At 43.8% G+C, this 23,205-nt stretch overlaps 1 protein-coding gene across 4 annotated transcripts in view; it reads right to left on the reverse strand.

The window, feature by feature from the left end:
• MAPKAPK3 (MAPK activated protein kinase 3) overlaps window positions 1-23,205 on the reverse strand; it is a 129,360-nt gene that overhangs the window by 27,532 nt on the left and 78,623 nt on the right. For 2 of the 4 annotated variants that reach the window (XM_068694764.1, XM_068694767.1), the window contains one exon: window positions 22,131-22,467. In XM_068694764.1, the coding sequence (XP_068550865.1) occupies window positions 22,131-22,355 (225 nt within the window). In that variant the 5' untranslated portion in view covers window positions 22,356-22,467. Of the gene's footprint in view, window positions 1-22,130; window positions 22,468-22,646; window positions 22,801-22,876; window positions 23,118-23,205 lie in introns of those variants that run through there. The other 2 variants (XM_068694763.1, XM_068694765.1) reach the window with 2 other exon arrangements.

Raw genomic sequence — 23,205 nt, forward strand, 5'->3', positions numbered from 1 at the left:
CCATCCGGTATCATTCTCCTAGACATGACGCAGCAGGGAACCAGGGAAACACACCCGCACTAAAGCCGTGCTAACAGCAAAACAGATTGTCTGAGCAGTGCGGCTGCTGGTCTCTGACCGAACACTTCACAGCAGGCAGCGGCACAGGGAGAAGGCGCTCGGCCGTGATGCTCTTCCCATCAGCCGGGAAGACAGTTCCCCAAATGGAGACAGCAAGGGTATGAGAAATCTGCAGATTTTGGACATCAGACAACACTCCAGAAAACCTGGAGCATACCTGCCTACTGTGCAGGATTTTGTCTAAGACCTGTCAGGTGCTGGCAATTTCAATTTTCATGTGTTAATCCTCCAAAACACTCAGGTGTTTATTCACTTTCAGCCACTCACCACTCTTCCAAGCAGTGGCACCACTGAATGCCTTTCGAAACCAACTCTTGGTTTGTCTTCACCATTTGATGTGTCATGAGATGAAGAGGGATTATTTTTCCAAGGTCACTGGCACATTTGTGACTAATGGGAATTACAAGGGCTCCTTACAACCATCAAAATACCATCTCTCAAGAACAACCCAGCATCCCTCCTGCTGCAAGCTGCTTGGATTCTGCTGTTTTGGGTGACAGAAGATCTGGTGAAAAAATGTCAAGACAGCGATACATGGTTCTGAGCACACAACTACGCAGCACGAGCTCAACCAGGTCCAATGCAATCACGTTCAAAACACTTAATACTAAATAGTATCAACCACTGCGGAATCAGGAGGCATTTCTCAAACCATAATGCACTAAACTTCAAACTCCTGAAGTCTCAGTTTCTTCTTAGCGGCTGACTATTCTAAACCAAGAAGCTGTGACTCTGAACATGGAGAGGGGGGTGCATTGCCAGAATTCATAATTACCCATCGCTAGCTGCATCTCTGGCTGCAAAATTAGAACTATTTTAGTCAAAACTAAAAGTCTCCATGGAAGATATATGACAGATTGGTACAAAAGCTTCCTTAGGTCCTGGACAGAACTGCTGTTCAGGAAGAGCCCCTGCTTTTACAAATCAGCTACCAACATCTATTAAGCCGAGGTGCAGACATCCACTTTCTGATTCTTGCTCTGCCTGAATTAAATTGGGGTCTCTCACTTCACTGCCTGAGTCCTTGCAGCTGCCACAGACAATGCTATTGGCTTGTCCACAGTGTGCTGAGGTCCTCTCGGTTTCTACTACTAAAACATGAGTTAGCAAAGCAGGGACAGAGCCCTGAGTTTCTCAGACCCCAGCTGAGTGTGGGAAGCAAGCACTGACTGGTCTGGGATGGGCATGGCTACTCTCCTTCTCAGGAGGAGCTTTGAAAGTCCCCAGGCATTTCTAAATGCTGGGAATATAAATGCTCGTATTTGACAAAGTTTTCATGCAAAATTCCACTTGCTGTTCAGCTCTAAGGGAGGTATTTCTAAAAACAGTTACCACAAAAGAAAGGAAAAGGTGAACCTCAGCCAGAAAACCTCCTCAGGGGTGCACACAGTCATTACATAACAGGGTGAAGGGGGGGTCAGAAGAGAGCTTGAGAAAACAAGACACCCCAAAGACCAGTTTCATGAGCGCTGGGATTACTGGCAAGCCGCACACCAGGACCCTCATAGTGTCCCTGGGGAATGCCATGTGACAGCTGCACGCCCTTTCTAAAACATGAGAGCGCCACCGGAAAATGTTATTGCCCATTTCCCAAAGGACTGCTACATCAATACTGTGCCTGTTTGGTTCATTTACCCCCATGAGCTTCAGGTCAGGAGACCGCAAGAACCTGGGGCTTCGAGTATGAAGGTGGAGCCCTTTCATAACTCTGCAACAAGCTTACTGAGGCAAGTTCTAATAAAGGGGTTTTCAGCCTCTGCAGCAGACAGAAAAATGTTCTCGCCTTTTGAGAAAGATGGAATTAGGCTTGGCTGCAGCAGCATGACTGAAGTCTGTATGTTTCCTCAAATAAGTAAGTGCATGTTTGTCATGACCCCAATTCTGCCTACACCACAATGAAATAAAAAATACAAAAAATAAAAAAGCGAGCAGCCTTATCGATGGGCTCGGTATAGCGAAAGAGATCCACGCTCACCCACGTTACAAATCTGACTAAACATTAGGGAGCATACAGGTTCATATTTGAATTAAGCAATTATTTATGGAAGATAAACTAAACCAAATCCAATCCAAGAGCGTGCATCAAATGAAACGAACAACAGAGCCACGAATCCCCCGTTGTTCTGCAATACATGCAAGAGCTTTGTTCTCCAGTACATACACCCACCCAGTTGGCTTAGATATTTCGCAGAAGGTATCAAAAGCAACAAATACCTGTCAGAAGCCAAAGGGAGAAACACATTTAAATCCCAGGATCCAGCAGTGCTCTCTGGCACTTTGAAGAAGAACTTTAAAGGTTTGTTCTGCGCAGACACCGCATCATTTAAAGGCCACAGATTTCTAGATGAATAATAGTCTGTAGCTGTGTAGATTCCTGCAGTAGTCCTCAGCCCAGATTTCATCTAGGCCACATAGGATAACATCATCTCCTTCGACTAGGTAAGCCTTCAAAAAAAAAAAAACACCACCCAAAACCAAACCGACAGAAAGCTCCCCAGGCACTATCACCCAGCCAGTAGCTCCATTCCTTCTCCTATCTTTGCCAGTCTCTCTGCTGTTAGCCTGTGAATGCTGCTACCACAGATTTCCTTATTATCAAGCACCTATTGTCCTCAGTGTACGTTTTGTATTTATTGCACCTTTAGCTCAGACATCCTGTCTCTCAGTAATTATTAGTTGGGTAAATTTAGCACAGAAGCTCACTGTGGCAGTCCTACTGACGTGACACAAAGCAGACCCCACACACAGTCCTGCTGCTGCTCTCCCTCCATCCCAGCCCGTGGCGGGCCTGACACTGCACAGCCCACCCCACCTCTCCTGCAAGGCCCTAATATGGGCTCCTTTCGCTGTTCGGACCACGCGAGTTCAAGATTTTTCCGACACTATTAATATCCTTTTACATAGCTAAGCTGTCAAAACCATGCCACCGAAAACCAGAAGGGAATACCCAGCCCATACAGCTAATGTTTTCTCCGGGATGACCTGCAGCATTACGCACACCCAGGGGCTCCTGTAACAAACCGCAGGCAGTGCCACGACCTGCAGTTCTGATGCAGTAGAGAAAATGAGGAAACTTCTGCAAAACAAAGCGAAGAAAAAGGAATGAAAGCAGAATCCACCACTTTGCACATTCCCGACCAAAAATTAGCAGTAAGGCAGCAGAGGCGCAGCTTGCAGCTTTCACTGAAAAGGCCTCAGTGAAAGAGCAGAAGAATGGTGAAGCTTTATTGGAAGTGATTGATAGCAGAAGTAAAAATAACCCTACCACCAATTAAATCTCTGAGAGTAGTTATTGAGAGCTGTTGTACGATCCAGGCTTTACATGTTGTGTGGACTGCAAGTGACCCGCGACTTAAGGCCCTGGGAAATGCCTGACAGATCACACCACGGATTTTTTGGCTGAATAATTTACATATATTGCCTATACGAAGTGTTGCAGCACAGTTAAGAGGTTAGGCTCTTACCATTAAGAGAATGGACTCGGGGATCTCAGTCCTTTCCTAGGTCTGGCACAGACTTCTTTTGGGACAAAACCCTCCCTGGATGTCATTTTCCTCATGTTTCACTGTGGCACTGTGCTTTCAGCACAAATTGTTTGAAAAGCCCTAACACAGAGATGACAAGAGACTATAATAAATGCTGATAAATTCCGTGCATACAGCGTAACTTAGTAATTTCATCATTCTATTGTTTCTCTAAATTGTTTTCTCTTTGAACCATTTAATACCTCATCAATAAAACTGTAATAAACAAAACGTTGCAGATAGACTACTGGTTCTTTTTTATCTTGTTCATCTTGTTCTTGCTATCAACAGACCTCTGTAATACTTAAAAACAAAACGTGATTTAAATTGTCATTTTAGACATTTTAACATTAATGAATTCTAGGATTAAGGCTGCTTGAGTAACTTCAATATTGCTTCCTTTGCACGTATGCATTAAATGCCTTATTATACACTACTCCTCCCTCCTCAACTTCATCCTTACAACATGCAGAGCACAGCCTGGACTCAATTGGGATGCAAGTAAGGATCGAAGAGTGATGGGGACTGCTGTCTGCAGCCTCTCCCACCTCCTCTGCATTTTACATAGAAACTGGAAGGTGCAATATAAGAGAGGCAGGAGCTCGGAAAGAGAAAGGTCTTGTGGTTACCACGGCTGAATGCTACTCTCGAAATACGTATTCTGCTCCTGTCCCTTTCTGATGTCTCACACAATGCTCAGAAAGTCATCCAAGCCAAACAGGTAGTCACTAACTGCCTGCACCTCGTTTCTAACCAGCCTGAGTTGCAGTCTCATTTGCAAAAGCATTGGGAAGTCCCAGTTGCAGTAGAGTTCAGCTCGAAGCTGAGGTACAACCTGCTACTAAGTACTCCGAGGAGGAGCAGAAAAGAAACCCCAACTTCCAACTGCTACTTTAGGAAGTAGTTCAAGTGCATGTGGAAGAGATTGTCTAGTAGTTTGGATTTGTTTCTTTTCCACCAGCAAACCAATCCTGAAAATACCAAACTCTTTTATGTATCCTCACTTTGCTATCCCCCATGACCTACCCGCAGGGCTAAAGCCCACATGCCTGCTGCAAGACCTCTGCCAGTGAGCCAGAACAGCAGTGACAATGACATAGCACATAAAGGCAGGGATAAACAAGGCATAAAGCATTTTACACCAGTGGCTTTCCCAGCTACTCAGTGATGGGACAGAAGCCACGGGACATGAAGGTTCTGGGTCGCAGTCCTGCCTGCAGGGGTGAGCACTGTGCCGGGTGCCCTCCTAGTGATCTCTTGCAAAACCCAGCCCCCCTGCTGGTCCCGTCTCTGCCTCAATCCTACTGTCCTCTCCTACCAAGCCTCACTGCCCAGAGACCTCTTCTGGTACCCAGCCTCGACCCCCTCCGCTCCCCATCCCACACTTTCTTCTCCCGCCTCTGCACCCAGCCTGCCCTGGAGTCAGCTGTCGCAACCCAACACATCCTGGCTCACCACTCGAGATGTGGGATTTGGCTGAACTTGGAATGATTAAAGGTGACAGGGCAAGACAGTCCTAGATGAAAATTCATCCCTCGATAAACCTCAAGTCTAAATAACATGCAGATTGCTACAAATGTAATTTGTATTTTATGTAGGCATTTTTATTTCTTCTAGTCTTATTATTGGAAATGGTTGAACAATTTGTGCCAAAACATCTCCTGCAAAACTATTTCTGCACAGGAAATTTGAACCTTCAAGCCTGGCAGAGTATTATGATGACAGAGAGAGAGAGAGAGAGAGCGAGCACGTAGATCAAGGCCATCTCACCAGGAAGCTGAGCTCGGAGCCCTGCCTACAGAGGCGTGCTTCGTCCAGCCCAATTTTGCATCTTTCCAGAGGCACAGCATAATCCCCCGGTCAGCACTGACCTGACCAGATCATCATTCTTCCTGAGTTCTATGTTTTTTTTCCCCCTTTTTACACAAGATTTATGACATTAGTCACAGTCCTGATGTCTTCGCTGAGATAAACCCTTCTCTTCACTTAACAGATATTTTGCCTGAGCAAGGACACTGACTTGGTTGGTTATTTTTGCCTCATTCCACAATTAACTCTGATACCGCCTGAGAAGCTAATGACATCAGGAAAGTAATTGGTATTTTATCTGAGATCCCTCTTCCTGATGCTGTCCTCAAATCATATATATTTAGCTTTCATCATCGCTCACCCTTGCAAACACTAATTATCCACAACGCTCTACTCTTGGAACAATTCAGATAGCTGATGTTTTCCTGTCCTCCTCGATCCGTGGTATCTCCGTCACTCGATGCTGCAATTCGCAGGGTGCAGATGGTGCTCGCATCCACACGCTCAGTAGTTGCAACACCAGCACTATTCAGCAGCGAATCAGATGAACCCTAATGCACCAAATATAACTGAGGGTGTCCAAGTGCAGCTGCACAGAAAGTTCTTTAACTTTTGATATGCTGCCATTAATTAATCCCCCAAAGGAGTAACCCTGTACCCAACTATCAACTGCATCATTCTCAGTATTTTATTTCTGCCTGTTTCTCCCACCTTCTCCAGAGCTACATCTTCTTCCTTTTGATTGCATAGCAACATATTTACTACTTTGCTCTGTTACTATTCTGTATCTTTTCCTTCTACTTGACATTAACAAAAAACAAAGGCATCAAAGAGGTGACACAACCTCCAGCATATTTTACCTTACCATTTGCTTTAACTTCATTATCTGCTTACTTCAAGTTCATTTTCGAGGAACTTTGTTTAAGTTCCTAATTTTTCCTGGAACACTGGGTGTAGTAAAGACCAAAATGCTTGACGAAAGAACTTTCCCACTCAATAATCACAACTAGGCATTATCTGTATTTCACCATTGTATCACACAACTTTGTGCCACTATATTGCTTTTTAAAAACTATATATAATTTTTTTATCATTCCGATATTGGTTTGTATTAATTAAATAGACAAATCAATAATTCTTATACTCATTTATCTGATTGCTCTCCTCTTTCAGCAATGGTTATCATCTCTGTGTCTTTCAATTCTGGTACATTTAGTTGTTTTTATTTTCCTCAGTTCCACTGGGCAATGCTGGATCATTTGCATGCCTTATTTCTTTGTCGTACAAAGTCTATGGATAAGTAATCTGCTGCCTCCTAGTCTTCTGTTTCAAACTAACAATAAAATGGGTGAAGTAAGAAGACATTTATTTCACGCTTCTTTACTTTTGGGGCAATTAACAACAAATTACAATTTAAATAAACCTAGTCAAGCTAAAGATGTCTGAGAAGATTCCACGTGAGGCTTGTTATAATACCTGCGTCTTGCTGCAGGAGCCCCCGGATTAACAGTAGCACGGAAGGGAAGCAGGCTGATGCACGACGCATCGAAGCAGCTCCTGGAGCAGCCAAGCTTCCTGGAAGGCAGTGCTAACAGTTGGCTCATGTTTTCAAGCAGCTAGCTACAGGCATCATATAAATTGGTACTGCTAGCGCAGAACGAAGTGCTGTAACATCAGGTTATAGGATACTGCAGCTTTTGATGCCTGTATTTAATTTCAGGGTAGAGCCCTCACGCTAAGAGCTGGAGCCGGTCACATCCTTACCACCCGTGGGGACAGAGCTTGAGCTTACCTGCTCCCCCCTCGTACCTGGCTCACGTCGCCAGAGCAGCCACCTGGAGGTGGTAAGGGAGATGCTGTCCCAGAGATCTGACTATGCCTTAAGGAAAAAATCAGATTAATGAAGAGCACGCACACTGAAATAACAGATACAGAAGTCCCGGAGGATTCTCTTGTTCTCGTGCACTCAGTCTGCCCCTCAGAGGGAGTCGTGCTGGGGCGGTGACTGCGTGCTGTATCCCCAGCAGCTCTGCAGGCAGGCAGCAATGCACACACGTACCTGCAGTGCAGCCCAGGAGGCGGTGGGCACACGACTCCCTTTCCCAATGCCCTTCAAGCCTGCAAATTGCCTGTAAAAGTATTTCAGCCAAAGAGCAGATGTACTGGGCAAAGCTGCCCCACAGCTCCTCCAAGTTTCTCATCGGAGCACTTAAATAAAACAACTATGGAAACTTCGGTCTATTCTGCTGAGTAAAAGCCTCACGCATCCGATTTTTTCTCCTCAGACACTTGGCAAATTTAAGATGTAAACTATAAATCTTTGTGGATATAAATGTTAGAATTGGAACGTATGCTTCATGGGTCTGATGTTAAATTGCAGAAACCTGGGTTACTGTGGGGTGACCAGCAGCCCAAATGCAGAACAGTTCTGCTGAATCTCGGAAGCAGCATGCCATCTATTTCGGGACTTTCTCCTATATCCCTGATTTATATTATGCACATGAGCCTGATGACTTCCTGGAAATGGCAATGCTTACTGACTTCTATTTTCATAGCCAGTGAGAAAATAGATGTAAGGCCAAAACTGAATTCCTAATTCAAGCCAGACTCCAACAGATTTTTCAGAAAAAAGGCAGAAAGGAATCTTAATATTTTTTAGTTACTTATCCTACCAGTTTGACTTTGTTATGTATTTGTGGTTAGTAACCATCCTCTAGTGGCTACACTTCCCATTAATTAATGTTTATTTGTCCCAATTTTTACAAATTTGGACTCTTGTGATCACACAAATATATAGTCAAACATGCAAAAAAGGCCAGAATAACATATTTTATTTTGATCCTGCAAGCTCTATGATTTCAAAAAAAAAAAAAAGGAGACATGCAAATCAAATACCAGAGCCTACATTTCTATATAACTAATGGAAAACAAACAAACACAAGAATCTTTAAAAACCATCTAATTGAAGAGCTTATCAACTGTAAGGAGAAAGCAGGGTACAGAGATGATATGGATACCAGATACCTGGCCTCAGAAGAAGTTCAACTGCAAACGTTTGTTCTGTTTTGAAAGCATTTTTACTTCTTCCTTCAATGTATGTCTTATTAAAGGAAAAATTAGATACTGAAAACCTCAAATTTAGTGGTTTGGAAAAAAATCAACAAGAAATTTAATCATACTTCACAAACTGAGTTTCTATTTATTGAATAATACATGGATCTTAGAGGAAAAAAAGGGAAAGATTGCAAAGAGGGATGTCTCACAGATTAATAAAAATTATATGAAGGGAAAGTAATGAAATAGAAGTTTTGGGGTAGTAGGGAAAATTGACATTTACTGACATTTAGCAGTTAAAATGTAATCCTTCCAGAAAATGAATATGGGGGTGGCAGGGAAGAGAATCAACTTCTGCCCTGATTACACAGGAAAAGAAAAACAAAAACAAAAAAACAAAACAAAACAAAACAAAACAAAAAATTAAAAAGCACAGAATGAACTGAATGGAAGAACAAAGCCGTGGTTATCTGTGGATGAAGTTCTCCCAGGCATGGAGAGGGATGACAGAGGTCCCTAAAATATGGAGTTTGGCCCTCCCAGGCACATCCCCTACAAAACAAGCAGTCAGCTACCAACCATCCATGGTGAGCAGTCCTACTGAACTAGAAGAGAGATCATTGTGCCTAAAGTCTCAGAAGCAATATTTAGCAACCAATACACAATAATACAAAGCTCAGGATCTGTATAGAATTTATTATTATTATTATATTATTTTTTACTAAGAAGTTTTATGAATTAAACCATTTCTAAAAGCAAAGAGAAAAAGAAAATCCCCACAGGTTTGGTTGCAGGGACACCAGCCACCCTGGGCAGATGCAGGCTTAAACGTGAAACATCAGCAGAGATTTCTGCAGCAAAACATATGCAGTAATCTAAAGATTGACTACAGTGCAAAAGTATAAGGTAGCAAGATGAAAAACTTGCTGATTTAAATCATGGTTTGAAAGCATGAATTAACTTTATTCAAAAATAAGAGTTAACTTTAATCAAGATAAGTGTTATCTGAAGGCTTGAACAGTACAGACTGATTTCTCAGCAGGGTCACCCCATCAGAAAAGTCGTGCCTCCTTTGCATTGCTTCGAGTTAAGTAGTTGAAATAGAAGAAGCTCTACTCTGTTAAACTCTTTTGTAGAACTGATGTACTAGGGAGCTTTGAGAGATATCATCCTTCAGAGAAAATGAGGAACCTTTGGGTAATAAGAAGTAACCATAAAACAGAACCTTAATTCACATTAATAATATATTAGCAGTGCTCATCTCAACCAAAGAAAAAAAGCAAACAACGCTCTTGTGCACATAATGAAGGGAGTAATGACATGCAGTTGTCTACTGGTAATCCTCTGCACAGTAGGGAACCCAGGGAACCAAGTTAAAACAGAACACATTACTGTTATTCATTTTTTAATATAAAACAGTGCAATATTCCTCTGTGATGTAGTTGGGGTGCCATGCGCACGTAAGAAGTTAGAGACTAGCAGTGACATTAACAACTCCCCTGGCCCCAGCTGAGGCCATCCCTATTCTAACTTGCTCAAATGCAGGCCACTAGACTGGTTTCAGAGGACAGCAATAAACCTTTTGGACTAGGCAAGTCAGAGCATCCTTAAGAAACAGAGCTGAAGAAATCACACTTTGGAACATGCGTGACTTGCGTTAGAAAATGGTTGTTCACTACAAAGTCACAGTGTGCTGAATGGGCTTAAATGTTCAAGTTTAAAATGTCTGCATGAACAGAAAAATAGAACACAAACCTCTTCACAACCTTCAATGCTTGTGATAGATGCAAAAGATGATGTGAAAAACTCCAGCATCGTGGGTGTTTTCCCATCCTCTGGTCTGAGGACTGCCACGCTGCCTGTTCTCACGCTGGCTCTACCTGCGCTCCAAGCTTGAACCAATCTCTTACTCCCAAATTGCCCTCCTGTGAAACACACTCCTTTGCTTGTGGGATGCAGGCAAAATCCTGCTTTTGTTTGTAAATGGAGCAGTCCTACAGTCCTACATGGTTATTAGCTCATATTGAAAAGTCAAGACTGCCATAGATGCCAACTACCAGTTTGGAATATTTTGATTTAACAAAAAATTATTATTGCTGTGTTGGACCAACACTTTGAGAACTTTCTCCAGATTTCCCCTGTGAGACTTGGCTTTTGTGCACAAACATACAACACTGCAATCATTCACCCTCCCTCACACCTCCACAACAGTGATTCAGACAGCAGAGAGGTGGGAAAGACTCAGAATTAATTGCTCTTGTATGAAGCCTTTTATCAATAATGCATATTGCTGTTTTCTCCTCCTCCCTACTGCAGTAAGAGGTTAGTTTTTTGCAGATCTTGAGTGCAATGCCCCATTTTTCAACGGTAACAGGCACACGGCCCCAGCTCAAGTCAAGGCAGTCACACTCACCTGCCAAAATAGAGGCGTGCCTGGCAATCAGGGTTTCTGAAGTGTGACTGGAACTAAAAGCCACTCTCACACTCCCTCCACCTTCAAGAGGCCTTTAATCACAGCATCTCAGCATCAGGAAAAAGCTATTACAGAGCTGAGGGACTGGAGGAAAATTCCACTTGATGCCAATCAACCAGAACTGAAACTGCTTCTAAATTAATTAACCTTTCCTCATCCACCACTCTCACTTTATCAGTCTGTTTCCCTGTACTCTGGTGCTGGAAATCCTGTGAGAAGTCACTTTGTTGGGTTCCAGACAAAGACTGTCACCTGGAAACCCATCCAACTAATCCTGATAGGCCTGGTAAAACATCTAATTCCAGTAGACAAGGCACCAGAAGCTGAACAAAGTCTAAAGTTTTTGCCCTTTGTAGGAATGACTTGTGCACAACAAGCTCCACCACAGAGCCAGTTACCTGGTAAGGAAAGAAACAGAAATAAAGAACAGGAATACAACCAGCTACCAAAAGCAGGTTGCACTTCTATTCTAAATTGCAGCTTAGTCTTTAAAAGCCATTAATAGGAACCCAAAATTTGAACTGAAACCGTATCAGCATTTGGATACATGCTTTCATCATGTATTTGAGCCTGTTTAAAGCATTAACTTCCCATTTCTTTGAAGTTTCAGCTTCTGGTTAAATGGAACGAACTGTCTTCAGCACTTGCTTTTTACTGTAATTTCTATTAAAGGTGAAAATAAGCAGCAGAAAATGCCTGAAAAAAAGTTCCAACAGCATTATATTGTTTGCATTTCCACGGGCCAACACACCGATAGAAGTGTTCTCCTGCCCTGACCTTCACAAGAGGGAAAAAAAAAAAAAAGATTTGAATATGAATAGGCATTGTGAAAATGTATTGCACTGTACATTTACACCCTAGTTTAGACAAGAACAACTTGTCCAGGAAGACACACCCTACATGAAACTATTATGCAAGTGAATGGCATTATTCAGAGCTGAGGCCAAATCTCCACCTCCCTCTCCTTGGACAGGAGGACACCGTACACCTACAGCAGCAACGCACTTAGCACGAGACGAGCAGTAAGGTGCCTTCGGTAGCTCAGAGCTTCTTTACTTATCTGATGGCTTTGTAATTACAAGTTGTAGCAGAAGGATCTAGAAGATCATGGCTGAATTTGTGCAGTGTATTGACACTATGGGTTTCTTCTTCCCGTTTGCAATGCTCAGAGAAGCACTGTTTTCTCTCAAATTTGTCACAGAGCCACTGTCTCTCAGTTCCTGGGGCAATGAATTTCTATGTATGAGAAATTCAAACAATGCGATTCCTCAAGGCAACAGAAACTCTTAGTTACTATCCTAAGGGGATGGCTGCCTCGGGAGACCGAGTCTTTCCACTGGAGCAGCATTTCCTTTGGTTTCATATCAGCAGGTGAGGTAAATGGACAGACCATTCTTCACGCTCATCATTCATCAGCAGACATTAAATGTAAGCCAAAAAGACCGACATGCTACTCTCCCCACAAACGTCCCGCTGCAGGTTTTGCGTGTACGTGAGCGCTCCTCTGGTCACAGGAAAGGAGAAAGGGCCTGAAAGAACAGGAAGCCTCCAAGCAACCAAGCCATGTCCCCTGTCCAGGCGTCAAACTTTGACTGTAAATCGGTTGGAAGTGGAAGAGCAGAAGAAAATGAAGGGCTTTTCCTCCTCACAAAGATGATGGAGAGGGGCCTGCGCGGCAGCAGTGAGGCCGGGAATGCGCGGGGCCTCCCCGCCTGCCTCACAGCGCGGCGGGGACATCCCTGGCAGTGACGGCCCCGTTGCTGAGGAAACCAGGCTGATTTCCACAAAGCCACGCTGGCTGAAAGCAACAGTGGGAATGGGAGGAGAGCCCCGAGGGGAATTCATCCACAGCAGCCAAAAAATACGATTTTGGTTAAAAATCAAGCAAGAGAAGAGTGCTTATTGCTCACCCTTGGAACAAGAAGGACGCTGTGGTGGCTACAGCTGTACCAGCAGCGGGTCCTGTGGCAGTGCAAGGGGGATTTTAAGGCCCCTGCATCCCCGAAATACGGTCGGTTTGATCCAAAGCAGGCCACAGGCCTTCGCCGGTCCTATGCAGAAGGCAGGTGCGCGAGGCAGCTGCTCCCCATCCAGATTTTAACCACTCTCCCTTGAGAACAAAAACCAAAACCCAAATCCAACCCCCAGCAAAATAGAAACCGACTGCGGTTACAAATCACTACCCCGGTGCTTTCATAAGGGCCGACGGCTGATTCACACCTAGGCAAACTACTTGCCCCAGCCAAAATTTCCCCACACAAGAAAGTTCAGTGGATGTAGCGCATGAGTCACTCTATACCCTGCCGCTTCCAAAGAGTTTATGTATTTTAGAAATGCTGTTCAAACAAACAAACAAACAAAAGAGTTTTTCTGAGCCCTCCCCTTACACCTGGCTTAATAAGTCCATCCTCAACCCCAGCTGCCTCAGGCCCAGGAGGCTGCCTGAGGGCTTTGCTTGGAGGGCCAGTGTACTGGAGAGGACTCGAGACAAAATCATCCTGGGAAAAAGCCCATGGAGAAGAGCCAGAGCTTGAACTGGCAAGATTTAAGATCTGTGAGCTGTGCAGCTTTAATAAGATTGGCTCCTTGGCCCGAACTTCTGAAATTGCTTGTAGAGATAGTACATTTGGAGTGGTTTGGTTTGTTTCTTTTTTATATTCAGCAAACCAACATTTCTGGTGGGAAACTTAATTTTAATATTTACTTTTCCTGTTAAAATAGGTCACAGAAACTTCTGTGCAAAATGCCGTGTACTGTAAGGATTCAGGAACTAGGAGGCCCCGCGTAATTTACATGCTGAGCAAGAATTCTCTCCCCCTTCACTCCTGGGGTATTAAAGTGCCGGAGCATTATAGCTTAATCTCATTTAGGGAGCTTTGAATCATCTTAAATACTTAGGAAGTCTGTGTAAAATACCCCAATCCACACAATTTCTACGCTCTCATCCAGACAGACCCCACCAGCAGCACACTCCGGCAAGGACCGACCGTTCTCACGGCCTTGCACGTACTGAACGGAGCCCCCTGCCCATCTCCACCACTGGCCGCATCTCAATATTACAGGAGATCCTTAAATCTGGCATTCTAAAGAGATATGTGACATGGAAAATTCCACAACAAGGAAACATATGCACATCATCTGAGAAACGGGAACTTTTTCAGGGTCAAGCAAATAGTAGCTACAAAAGCATTTGGGGATGCAACATGGTAGATATGATTATGTAAATAAATAAATGTTTTATTTTTTTAAGGAGCTGTATACAGTGAATTGATTAGCACAGAAGAGTCTTCGTGTGCACAAGACTCATTTAATAAGTTTCTTAGTTTCACATTGGCTCTTCTCCCAATGACAGTGGCAGCCTCCTTCATGCTTCCCATGAATTTAACACAGCATGAAGATAATCTCTTTTTTTTCCTGTTGAGATTTAACTGGCAGCAGGCTACCATGACAAGTCACTTATTTGCAGACAAGACTGCTCTTATACAGGGTGCTACTGCATATGGACAAAAATGCGCTAAGGAAAAAAAAATGAAGATGCGCGTGAACCATGGTACCCAGGTGCAACCTTGACTCTTCTGAAATTATAGAAGATGTTATCAGTTTTTTCAAGTCTGAGCATCTTTCTCCATGGTATTACTATAAGTAAATGAGGCTGAAGTCACTTGACTAGTAGATGAACTTTAAAATTCCTCCTTATCATTCCCTTGCACTTAAACTAATTTGCAAAATCCAGTTATCTGGAATAAAAGTCCCAACTAGCATGAATCAGCAAGGTTTTCCTTTAGTCAAACAGAACAGGAGGATTTAGACTCTACAGGGAGGAGGGAAAGAAAAAGAGAAGGGTCCTCTAGTCTAAAGAGGGTGTCTGCCAATAAGCTGCATCTGACCCATATGTGCACACACTGCCTTTAAGCACATTCCTCATGGTTGAAATTAGACACAAACCTATAACACTTTGAGATCTTTGACTCTGGGCAAAGACAGGGGAACACACCTTGATCTGTCAGAGCTTTGCTGCTACACAAGTCAGGGTACAACTTGTGCCAGCTTGCTTAGTCAACTGGAAGAGAACATAGCTGCAAAGTTGCAGCTACATCGTATGTTTTGTGAGATTATTTAAGGGTTTTACAGCATTTACCTTTCTGTTTGCACTTTATGAACTGCTATTGAACCTAATATATATTCACTACACACGGTTTTATTATTTCAGACCAGGAATATCTTATTTTTTATTTTTTTAATTGCTTGCTATATATCAAATAAGGAGAAAGACCAGTCAAGAATATCAGATCATCAAAGTAAATTGATGAAGTCCACATTTTTTTAATTAACTAGTCCAACTGACACTCTGGAAAGTGCCATTCTGGCCCAAATACGTACAAAGTGCTGAAAGACTCAGGTCTTGAATGACTCACTGGTTTAAAAACAATTCTTGTAGCAGCAGCAATGACCCACTTTTTAATTGACTGGATGTTATTTTAGGTATTTTGTGCATGTTTACGTAATCCCTACCAAGATTGGCACTGAAGGATAAAATTCAAGGACCGGTCTCATGCTATCCATATTTTAGGTACTCCTCCATACACTGGGGGCTGCCATTTGACTGGAACTTTTCTGAACTCATATTCGTTTTACACTGTTTCTGGCTTTGATCTACCAACACATAGCTCCTGGAGTTTATTACTCATACTCAGCTGTGTTACTGACACTGAATTTACTGTAGCATGAGATAAACCAGTATAAATAGGCTGCAGGAAACGTGGTAGGTAAGAGGGAACTACAGAATATTTCACTTAAAGTACTAATTTCCTCCTGAAACACACAGTCACTTCAGTAAAGCAAGAGCTCCTTCATCCTGCACAAAACCTAACCAACAATTACACTTGGTTCCCCTGAATTCCCAGCACAGCTGTAGCTTAGCACAACATTATTCTTCCTTGCTCTGAAATGTTGAAATGTTTGGTTCCTGATCTGGCATAATTTTCTTCTCTTCTAAAAATGCAATCTATAGCATCCAAGATGCTTGTTAACATTTCCTGTTCTACAATCAATCATCAGCCTAAAATAACCTTCACTTTCTCTATATGCATTGCCTGCAGTGTATTTTAAAAGTACCAGCCATCTAGATAACTTGCAAAACAGACCATTTGACTGTACAGTCTCCTGTTTGTGAGCAACCCTGATCTGACTTCAGGGTATACTAACTGAAAACAGACTATCCAGCGATTAACTTAGGTGATGTAGTATTATTTAACTTAATAAGAAACATGAAAATTGAGTGAGAGGCAAAATCACAGCTCACAAGACTAAATGAAATCAAGGACTATCTTTCTCCTCAGTGATTCCACTCTGGAAAGCAGAACCACATTCTCTATGTAGTCCTATGTGTGGTTTCCAAGATCCATTACAGGTAATGATTTCTTGCAAAATTTCTCTATTACCTGCTTCCTCTCGAGTACAAAGTTATGCTAATACTCCTGTGGATTATAGTAGAGACTCCTACTCTATTATTATCATTTATATCATTCACCAAAAGTACCTTAAAGCTAAAAGAAAAGGAGCCTGTTCATTTTAGTGTTTGCTTTTTGCTTTGTTTAACGACTGGGCTTCACCTGTTTGTCTTCAAATCAGCAAATCATGTACCCATTGTTAGCATTTAGCAGCACGGGACATTTTCCATGAGACAGGTCACTGCTTAACTATTTGTTCTAGAGGATAAGACCTGTGAACTTGCAGGCCCATTCATATATACTCTACCTTAATCTGAAAGTCTCAGAATGACTGGAAGACAGACACAGTAAATGGCATGCACGCACTGTGCTTAGGGAAGAAGCAACTTGTGTAACTACAATACTGTTATTCATGTGAGTTTTCATATCAAAAGTATCAAACTACTCATAAAACAATGCACTTTGTTTTCCTGAAGTTCCATCTTTGTTTTGCTGCTATGCCTGAACTGACCTTCCTTTTCTTCTGGAAAGAAGCAACATCTGTTTACTGAAGCTGAAGAGAATGCCAATATGTAACGCTTCTTACATCCTGAAACATCCTGAAAACCTCAGAAGCAGAAAAACGCCAACAACCCAGCAAAAGAATGGTCTCTAGCTCCCTTTTTTTGATCCCACCTTTCTGAGCTCTTTCTACCATCTTTCGCAAAAATAAGGTAGGCCAAATGCATTGAAACATTATTTTGATAGCACTTAGCAGGAATTTGTACAAATAAAGAAAAAACGAGGGAAGAGAAAATGAAAGAACAAAGAACTGGATTTTTTTTCCATGGGAAGACAAGGCCAGGAGCCTACATTTACCCTCACAGGTAGTCAGTTATTCTCGTTTCCTCTCCCTGAAGAGGGAGGAGTGGGGAAAAACTGCACAGAACACTCAGGCTGATGACAGCGGTAAAGAAGCTGGTGTTAAATTTTAGCCCCCAAAGGTAAAGTGAACAGAAGAGGGCAGGCTGGCAAAGAAAAGATAAAAATAGAAGTGACTTGACTTCACTTGACTGCTATTTCTGGATCAAATACAGAAAGAGATATGAGTTTTTCTATTTGCAAGGAAGAGATGGACCAAAACACAGTCGCCTTCTGGAAGGCCAGTCCCACAGACCAGTTTTGTTTATGCTTCTACCCTTCTAAATCCCAGTGTTCTCCCTATTTGCAAACACTGCTGTTCAGCCAAAATGTCATTATGTGTCTGAGTAAACAGATTAGGTTTGCTGTAGCAGGACAGCAATGTGTGTGGCATTTCAATCTAACAGAAACAAAGCTGACAACACATTTTTAAAGCGTGTAGCAAATCATAATGCCAAGCAGAGTAAGCTAAGCCACGTAATACTTTAGGAAAATAACCAAAGCCCCGCAGCATCTCTGGGAGGATGTCTTGTGTTTTACCACTCTAAAACGATTAGTGAAATTCTAACTAGTTCCAATTACAGACACGGACTAAAGAAGACAGCAGGACCTCCCAGTTACAGCATGTAGATCTCGACTGACACATGGCTCTGGAGATGAACGTCTCTGCCTATTTGAGCCCTTTCCTCTTGAGTACCTCAGTTAAAATTCCTTCCATTGAGTAATTTCTATCCAGATCCTGGCTGTGATGGCTTTGTTCCCATACAAAAAAAAAAAACAAAAACAAAAAAACCTGCAGGCAGAAAGCAGCGCCATCTGCCAAGTCAGAAGCTTCTTTAATGGACAAGCTTGGTGTGCAGGGGAACAGACTATCACACTTCATCTTCAGCAGCAGGAGTGATGTTCGTCTTTTCCTGGGAGCAGGTTACAGGGAGCACATTCACACTTGAAGTATCTGTCCACAAATATACACAGATATCAATGGATACTGCACAAGCAAACCTCCAAGAAAAAAAATATGCATCTAGCAGCCCTTAGTTTTTTTTCTGCTCAGCTTGCAAATCAATCTTTACATTTCTCTTTACCTGTCAGACCAGGGTTTTCTTTTGTGACAGCTTCAACAGCCTCCACTTTCTATTCCTGCAAGTGAATGATAACCCAGACATCGCACCTAAGAAGTGTGAGCGATTGCAAGGCTGAAACACCAAGGCCCTACTGTCCCTACACAGAGCTGTGCACTGCAGCTGTCCCTCAACAGATTTTTCTTCCAAAGTTTCCTGTGTGTTTTTTTTTCATGATGATTTGCTCTGAAGTTCCACCTGGAGCAGGTTCGGGACTTGCATGGCCCAGTTCAGGTTTCACAAGAAACAACGGGAAACTTCTCTGAACATTTTCATCCTTGCAAATATCTTCAGGGCTAGGAAAAAGACCTTTCTATTCTTGCCAATTAACCAAGCACAGTTTTTATCCTTCCTTGTTGGGTAATCTTCTCATTAGACCATTTTTGGAGAGAATAGCAAATTCTCTCTGGGCTGCTGGCAATTTTGCTTAATTGCATATTTAACTTTTTATTCAGCACTTAAACTCATAACAATGAGGAATACATACACACAAGCAGCGAAGTACTATCTGCCATTTAAGCTCTCTAGAGCTCTCATAAACATCTTCATATTTCTGTCCATTTTGGAAGACAGAAGCACACATTCCACAGCTGGGGGAATGACACCCATACGTAACACAATTTCAGTGATATATTAACCACCACTGACAAAACTCCCGTTTGGCAATGGCAAACTTCAGTCTTCAACATATTTTAAGAGTTCTGCAAAAAATTGGCCTAGTCACTCAATGCTAAACAGAAGCTGATGTCAGAGGATCTACTACAGGTTCCTCCTCCCCATCTGGCAGAGGACATTCTGTCATGGCACAGCAACTTTAGTTCTCCTCTCCCCCTCCACAGCTCTCAGCACTGAATTAAAATGTTTTACAGATGCTACTATCCAAAGGAATGTATTTCCCCTTGGAGAACTACAAAATTTGTTCTGGAACACACCTGATGCCACTGGATTGTGCTCTCAAACGGCAACTCCTATTTTAAAATGCTTCCATAAAACCTCTGAAGTATGAATGCATATAATATGTCCCCAGCACCTGAGGGAATGAGCCGTGCTGGAGATGGTTTATAGTGATTTGGACAATGACCAGACATGCAAAGATCCCAAGAAGTCCAGCACACGTGGTCCATGTGGTGGAAGTTTGTACGGCCTGCCCCATCATCACACACCAGCACGCTGGCAGCAATGGAGAGCTGGGATGGGACCAACAGTGGATGTTGTGTCCAGCCAGCCTCAGCAATATGAAGAAAATCTCTCTGCCCCACTACGGGTCTGCATCTCGGTCGTAGAGAAATTGTCCCAACAGGTCCAGCACCGTGAAGAACATATGCCTTCCTCCTCACCCGGGTGGAGCAGTATCTCGTCCATTAAGAGTCAGCATTTTCCTGCTCGAGGGAGAGAGTACCAAGGACACACAGCGCGTGGTTGTATCTGCATGACCATGGCAAAGACATGAGGAAGCAGGATGGTGAAACCTATTTTGACCCTAGCAGCTTGGGTACGTGAACTGCAAGGAAATACAGCAGCCAAAAGGCGTTCTCCTAGGAAAACTGCTGCTATAATTTCTGCTAGAACTTCAATACAAACTGGAGTCAAAGGCAGCCAAGCTATTGACATCACTAATGCATTTTTCTCCATTCCTTTGGCAGCAGACTGCAGGCCGGTTTGCTCTCGCTTGGAGGGGCGTCCAGTCCACCCGGAATCGACTGCCCCAGGGATGGAAACACTGCCCTGCCATTCGCCATGGGCTGATCCAGACAGGGAAACGTTCCCAAACACCTGCAATACGTCAGTGACATCATCGTGTGGAGCAATGGAGCAGAAGGTTTTTGAGAAAGGGCTATTCCGTACCCTGTGATGTCACACTCAGCAATAAAAGGTGGGAAAGGGGAAGGAGACGGGGAGGGCTCTTGTTAGGAAGACGTCTGTCCTCCCACACAACTGCTATGAGTATTGAAGCCCTGCTTCCTAGGATGTGGCCAAAAATTGCTTGTTGATGAGAAGTAGAGGACTCTTTTCTCTCTGTGCATCCATGCAGCCTTTGCTTGTTTTTTTCCCTTCTTCTTTTTCCCTTTAATTAACGTATCCTTATCTCAACTCATGAGCCTTTTTTTTCTTTCCAGCATACTTTCTTCTCTTCCTCTTCTTCTGAGGAAGGGTAGTGAGAGAGCAGTGGTGGTAGAATTCAGCTGCCCAGCAAGGAAAAATCACCACAATAGCAAACCTGCTAAACCCTTCAGAAATAGCAGAACAGTTTCCATATTAACTTGAAGGAATACTATCCTTCATCACAGTATGCTAAGTATGGAAATTAATGTTGATAGCGCTTCAAGTTAACTCTCTTGTCCATGAATATTTTAGCAGAAGGATCTGATTAATGGATCACACTTCAGAGTAGCAAAACCCAGCGCTCCCCTGGGCAGGTGTGAAACCCCAGTACTTCCCAGGCTGTTTGCCAAAACTTCCAGTTTCCCTGATGATAAACCTTTGTGAGTCAGCTACGTGTAGATGATACACAAACAGTGATAAAAAAAAATGAGAGTGCTGGAAACACGCACATTAATCAGCATGCTACTGTATTATAACCTTTTCTATTTCACCTATTAAAATTATTTTTCATATACAAAGCTACCAGGTACTTCCAGACTCCTGCATCAGAGTGCAAGAAATCTGCTGGGCATGGCAATTCTAGCTCGATAAAGGGAAGAGCACATCCAGACCCCGGCAGGCCTTCTGGCAGCCCAGTAACAGATTTGTCCTGCTGGCAGCAAATGTGAACATGAGGTTTATGAAGCAGAAGGGTACCCAAAAGTCTTCTAAATATCCTAACTAATCACATCAACTTCAGCAAGAACTCAATAACATTTCTTAAAACATTCTCATGACAATTGCTTTGACTGGTTTTCAGTTCTGCCATATATCCAAGCTGGTCCTCATTTGGGTTAGGTTTAAAAAAATATTATTTTTAATTTTTATCATGCAGTCTAAAATCATCAAGGAAGTCTTCAGGTTAAAAGCTGCAGAGCAAAAGGCAGGCGAGCTTAATGTTCTCTAATTAATGGCTACCGGTCCATTTATTTAAGTTATACATATCATTATAAATTCCTTCTCATTTTCAGTTAATAGCTAAACTTACTTGCCAATACTGGTGTTATGTGTGTTTTCCCAGGTAATGCGCTTCTGGAATCAGATCACAAAGATAAAGAAGAGAGTAACAGAGTAAACTGGAAATGCCCCTTAAAAAGCCAAAAGAGATCCTCCTTCCAAAGTTGAATATTTGTGAGTCTGCCTCTACCAGGTTTGCATCTACAATTAATAATGCCCTTCAAAAAATCTTCAAAGGGAGAAAAGCCTAAAGACCAACGAATATTTAAATACTTCCCAGTTGAGGCCTATTTCATTGCACAAGATCCAAAACAGTTGCATTCCCAAGTATTGCATAATATATTCCTTCAAAATCTAGCAAGCTTTCTCACAGAACAGAAACTCATGCAGAATTTTCTGGAAAAGACTCAGGTTTGGGCCACTGTGCTGTAAGCAAGACAAACATCCCTGCGTATTGGAGTTCTTCATGGAGCCCTCTTTGTGAAATGTGAGGAGCAAAACAAGTACCTTTTCTGGGGCTTTAGAAGTGAACCCCAGCTTCCAAAATATAAACAAGGGAAAAAAAAAAGAGCCTACATACCTTCAGAGCACATTTCTGCCCCGTCTCCTTGTTGAAACACTCCAGTACTTTGCCATTGATTCCTAACCCTAACACCCGTTTGGAGAGTTTGTAGTCATCTGTAACTGCATGCTTTTTTATCTCTAGTTTGACATGGGCTGCTCCCCCAGGCAAGGATTTCACGATGGTCTTGCTCTCCACGTGGCTCTCTGGCTGGCCTTCCTGCTCGCCTTCATTTTGTTCCATATCAGGGACGAGTCTGAGGCTACCAAGACACCCTGTGGGTTATCCTCTGCCGCGTCCCTCCCTGGTGATCAAACCGAATGCTTCAAATAGTCCATTGGCTCGCCATTTAGCCCTTGAATAAAAATGGAAATGAGCTTTAGTAATAGCAGCAGAGGTGCATTGGGTGCCACCTAACCACTTTCTTCCCTAGCAAGGTGAGCGGGTACCCAGGAACCCAAAGGTGCGGGGAGGTTCCCCTCAGGGCACACCCTTGCAGCCCAGCTGCCCCCACACAGGGCCACCATCCCTCACCTCAGCACAACTCGCTGCTTTCACTGCGCTGCCTGCCCCGAGGAGCTCGCTGCCACCCCGCCGCCTCCCCGTGCCCCGCAGGAGCCACGAGCAGGGCCTCGGGGCCGCCTCACCCCGCGGGGGGCCGGAGCCTTCAGCCCCGTGCTGAGGGGAGAAGGAGGAGGAGGAGGAGGAGGGCGGGATGGCGCTGAGGGGTAGCGAGGCGCAGGGGGGGGCTCGGAGGTCGTTACCTGCCCGTGGCGGCGCGGCCCCAGCCGAGGCTTCCCGGTGCGGAGTCCCGGAGGGCGGCGTCTGCCTGCGCCCGCCCCGGGCAGGTGCGCGCCGCCTCCCCGCACCCTGGGGCCGCTGAGGGGAGCCCGGCCCCGGGGGTGGAAGGGGGGAGCCCCCGGGGGGGAGCCCCGGGAGGCAGCGGGGGGCTCGGCAGCCGCCGCCGCCTCGTCCCCGGGGAGGGCGAGGGGCAGGGGGGTGCTGAGAGGCGGGGGGGGGGGGAACCCTGAGGCAGCGGGGGGGGAAGCGCCTGAGGCTGCCCGCGGGCGAGGCGCGGTTTGAAGGCCTCCTC

Source organism: Anas acuta, chromosome 11 (assembly GCF_963932015.1).
Source record: "Anas acuta chromosome 11, bAnaAcu1.1, whole genome shotgun sequence".
Lineage (NCBI taxonomy): Eukaryota > Metazoa > Chordata > Aves > Anseriformes > Anatidae > Anas > Anas acuta.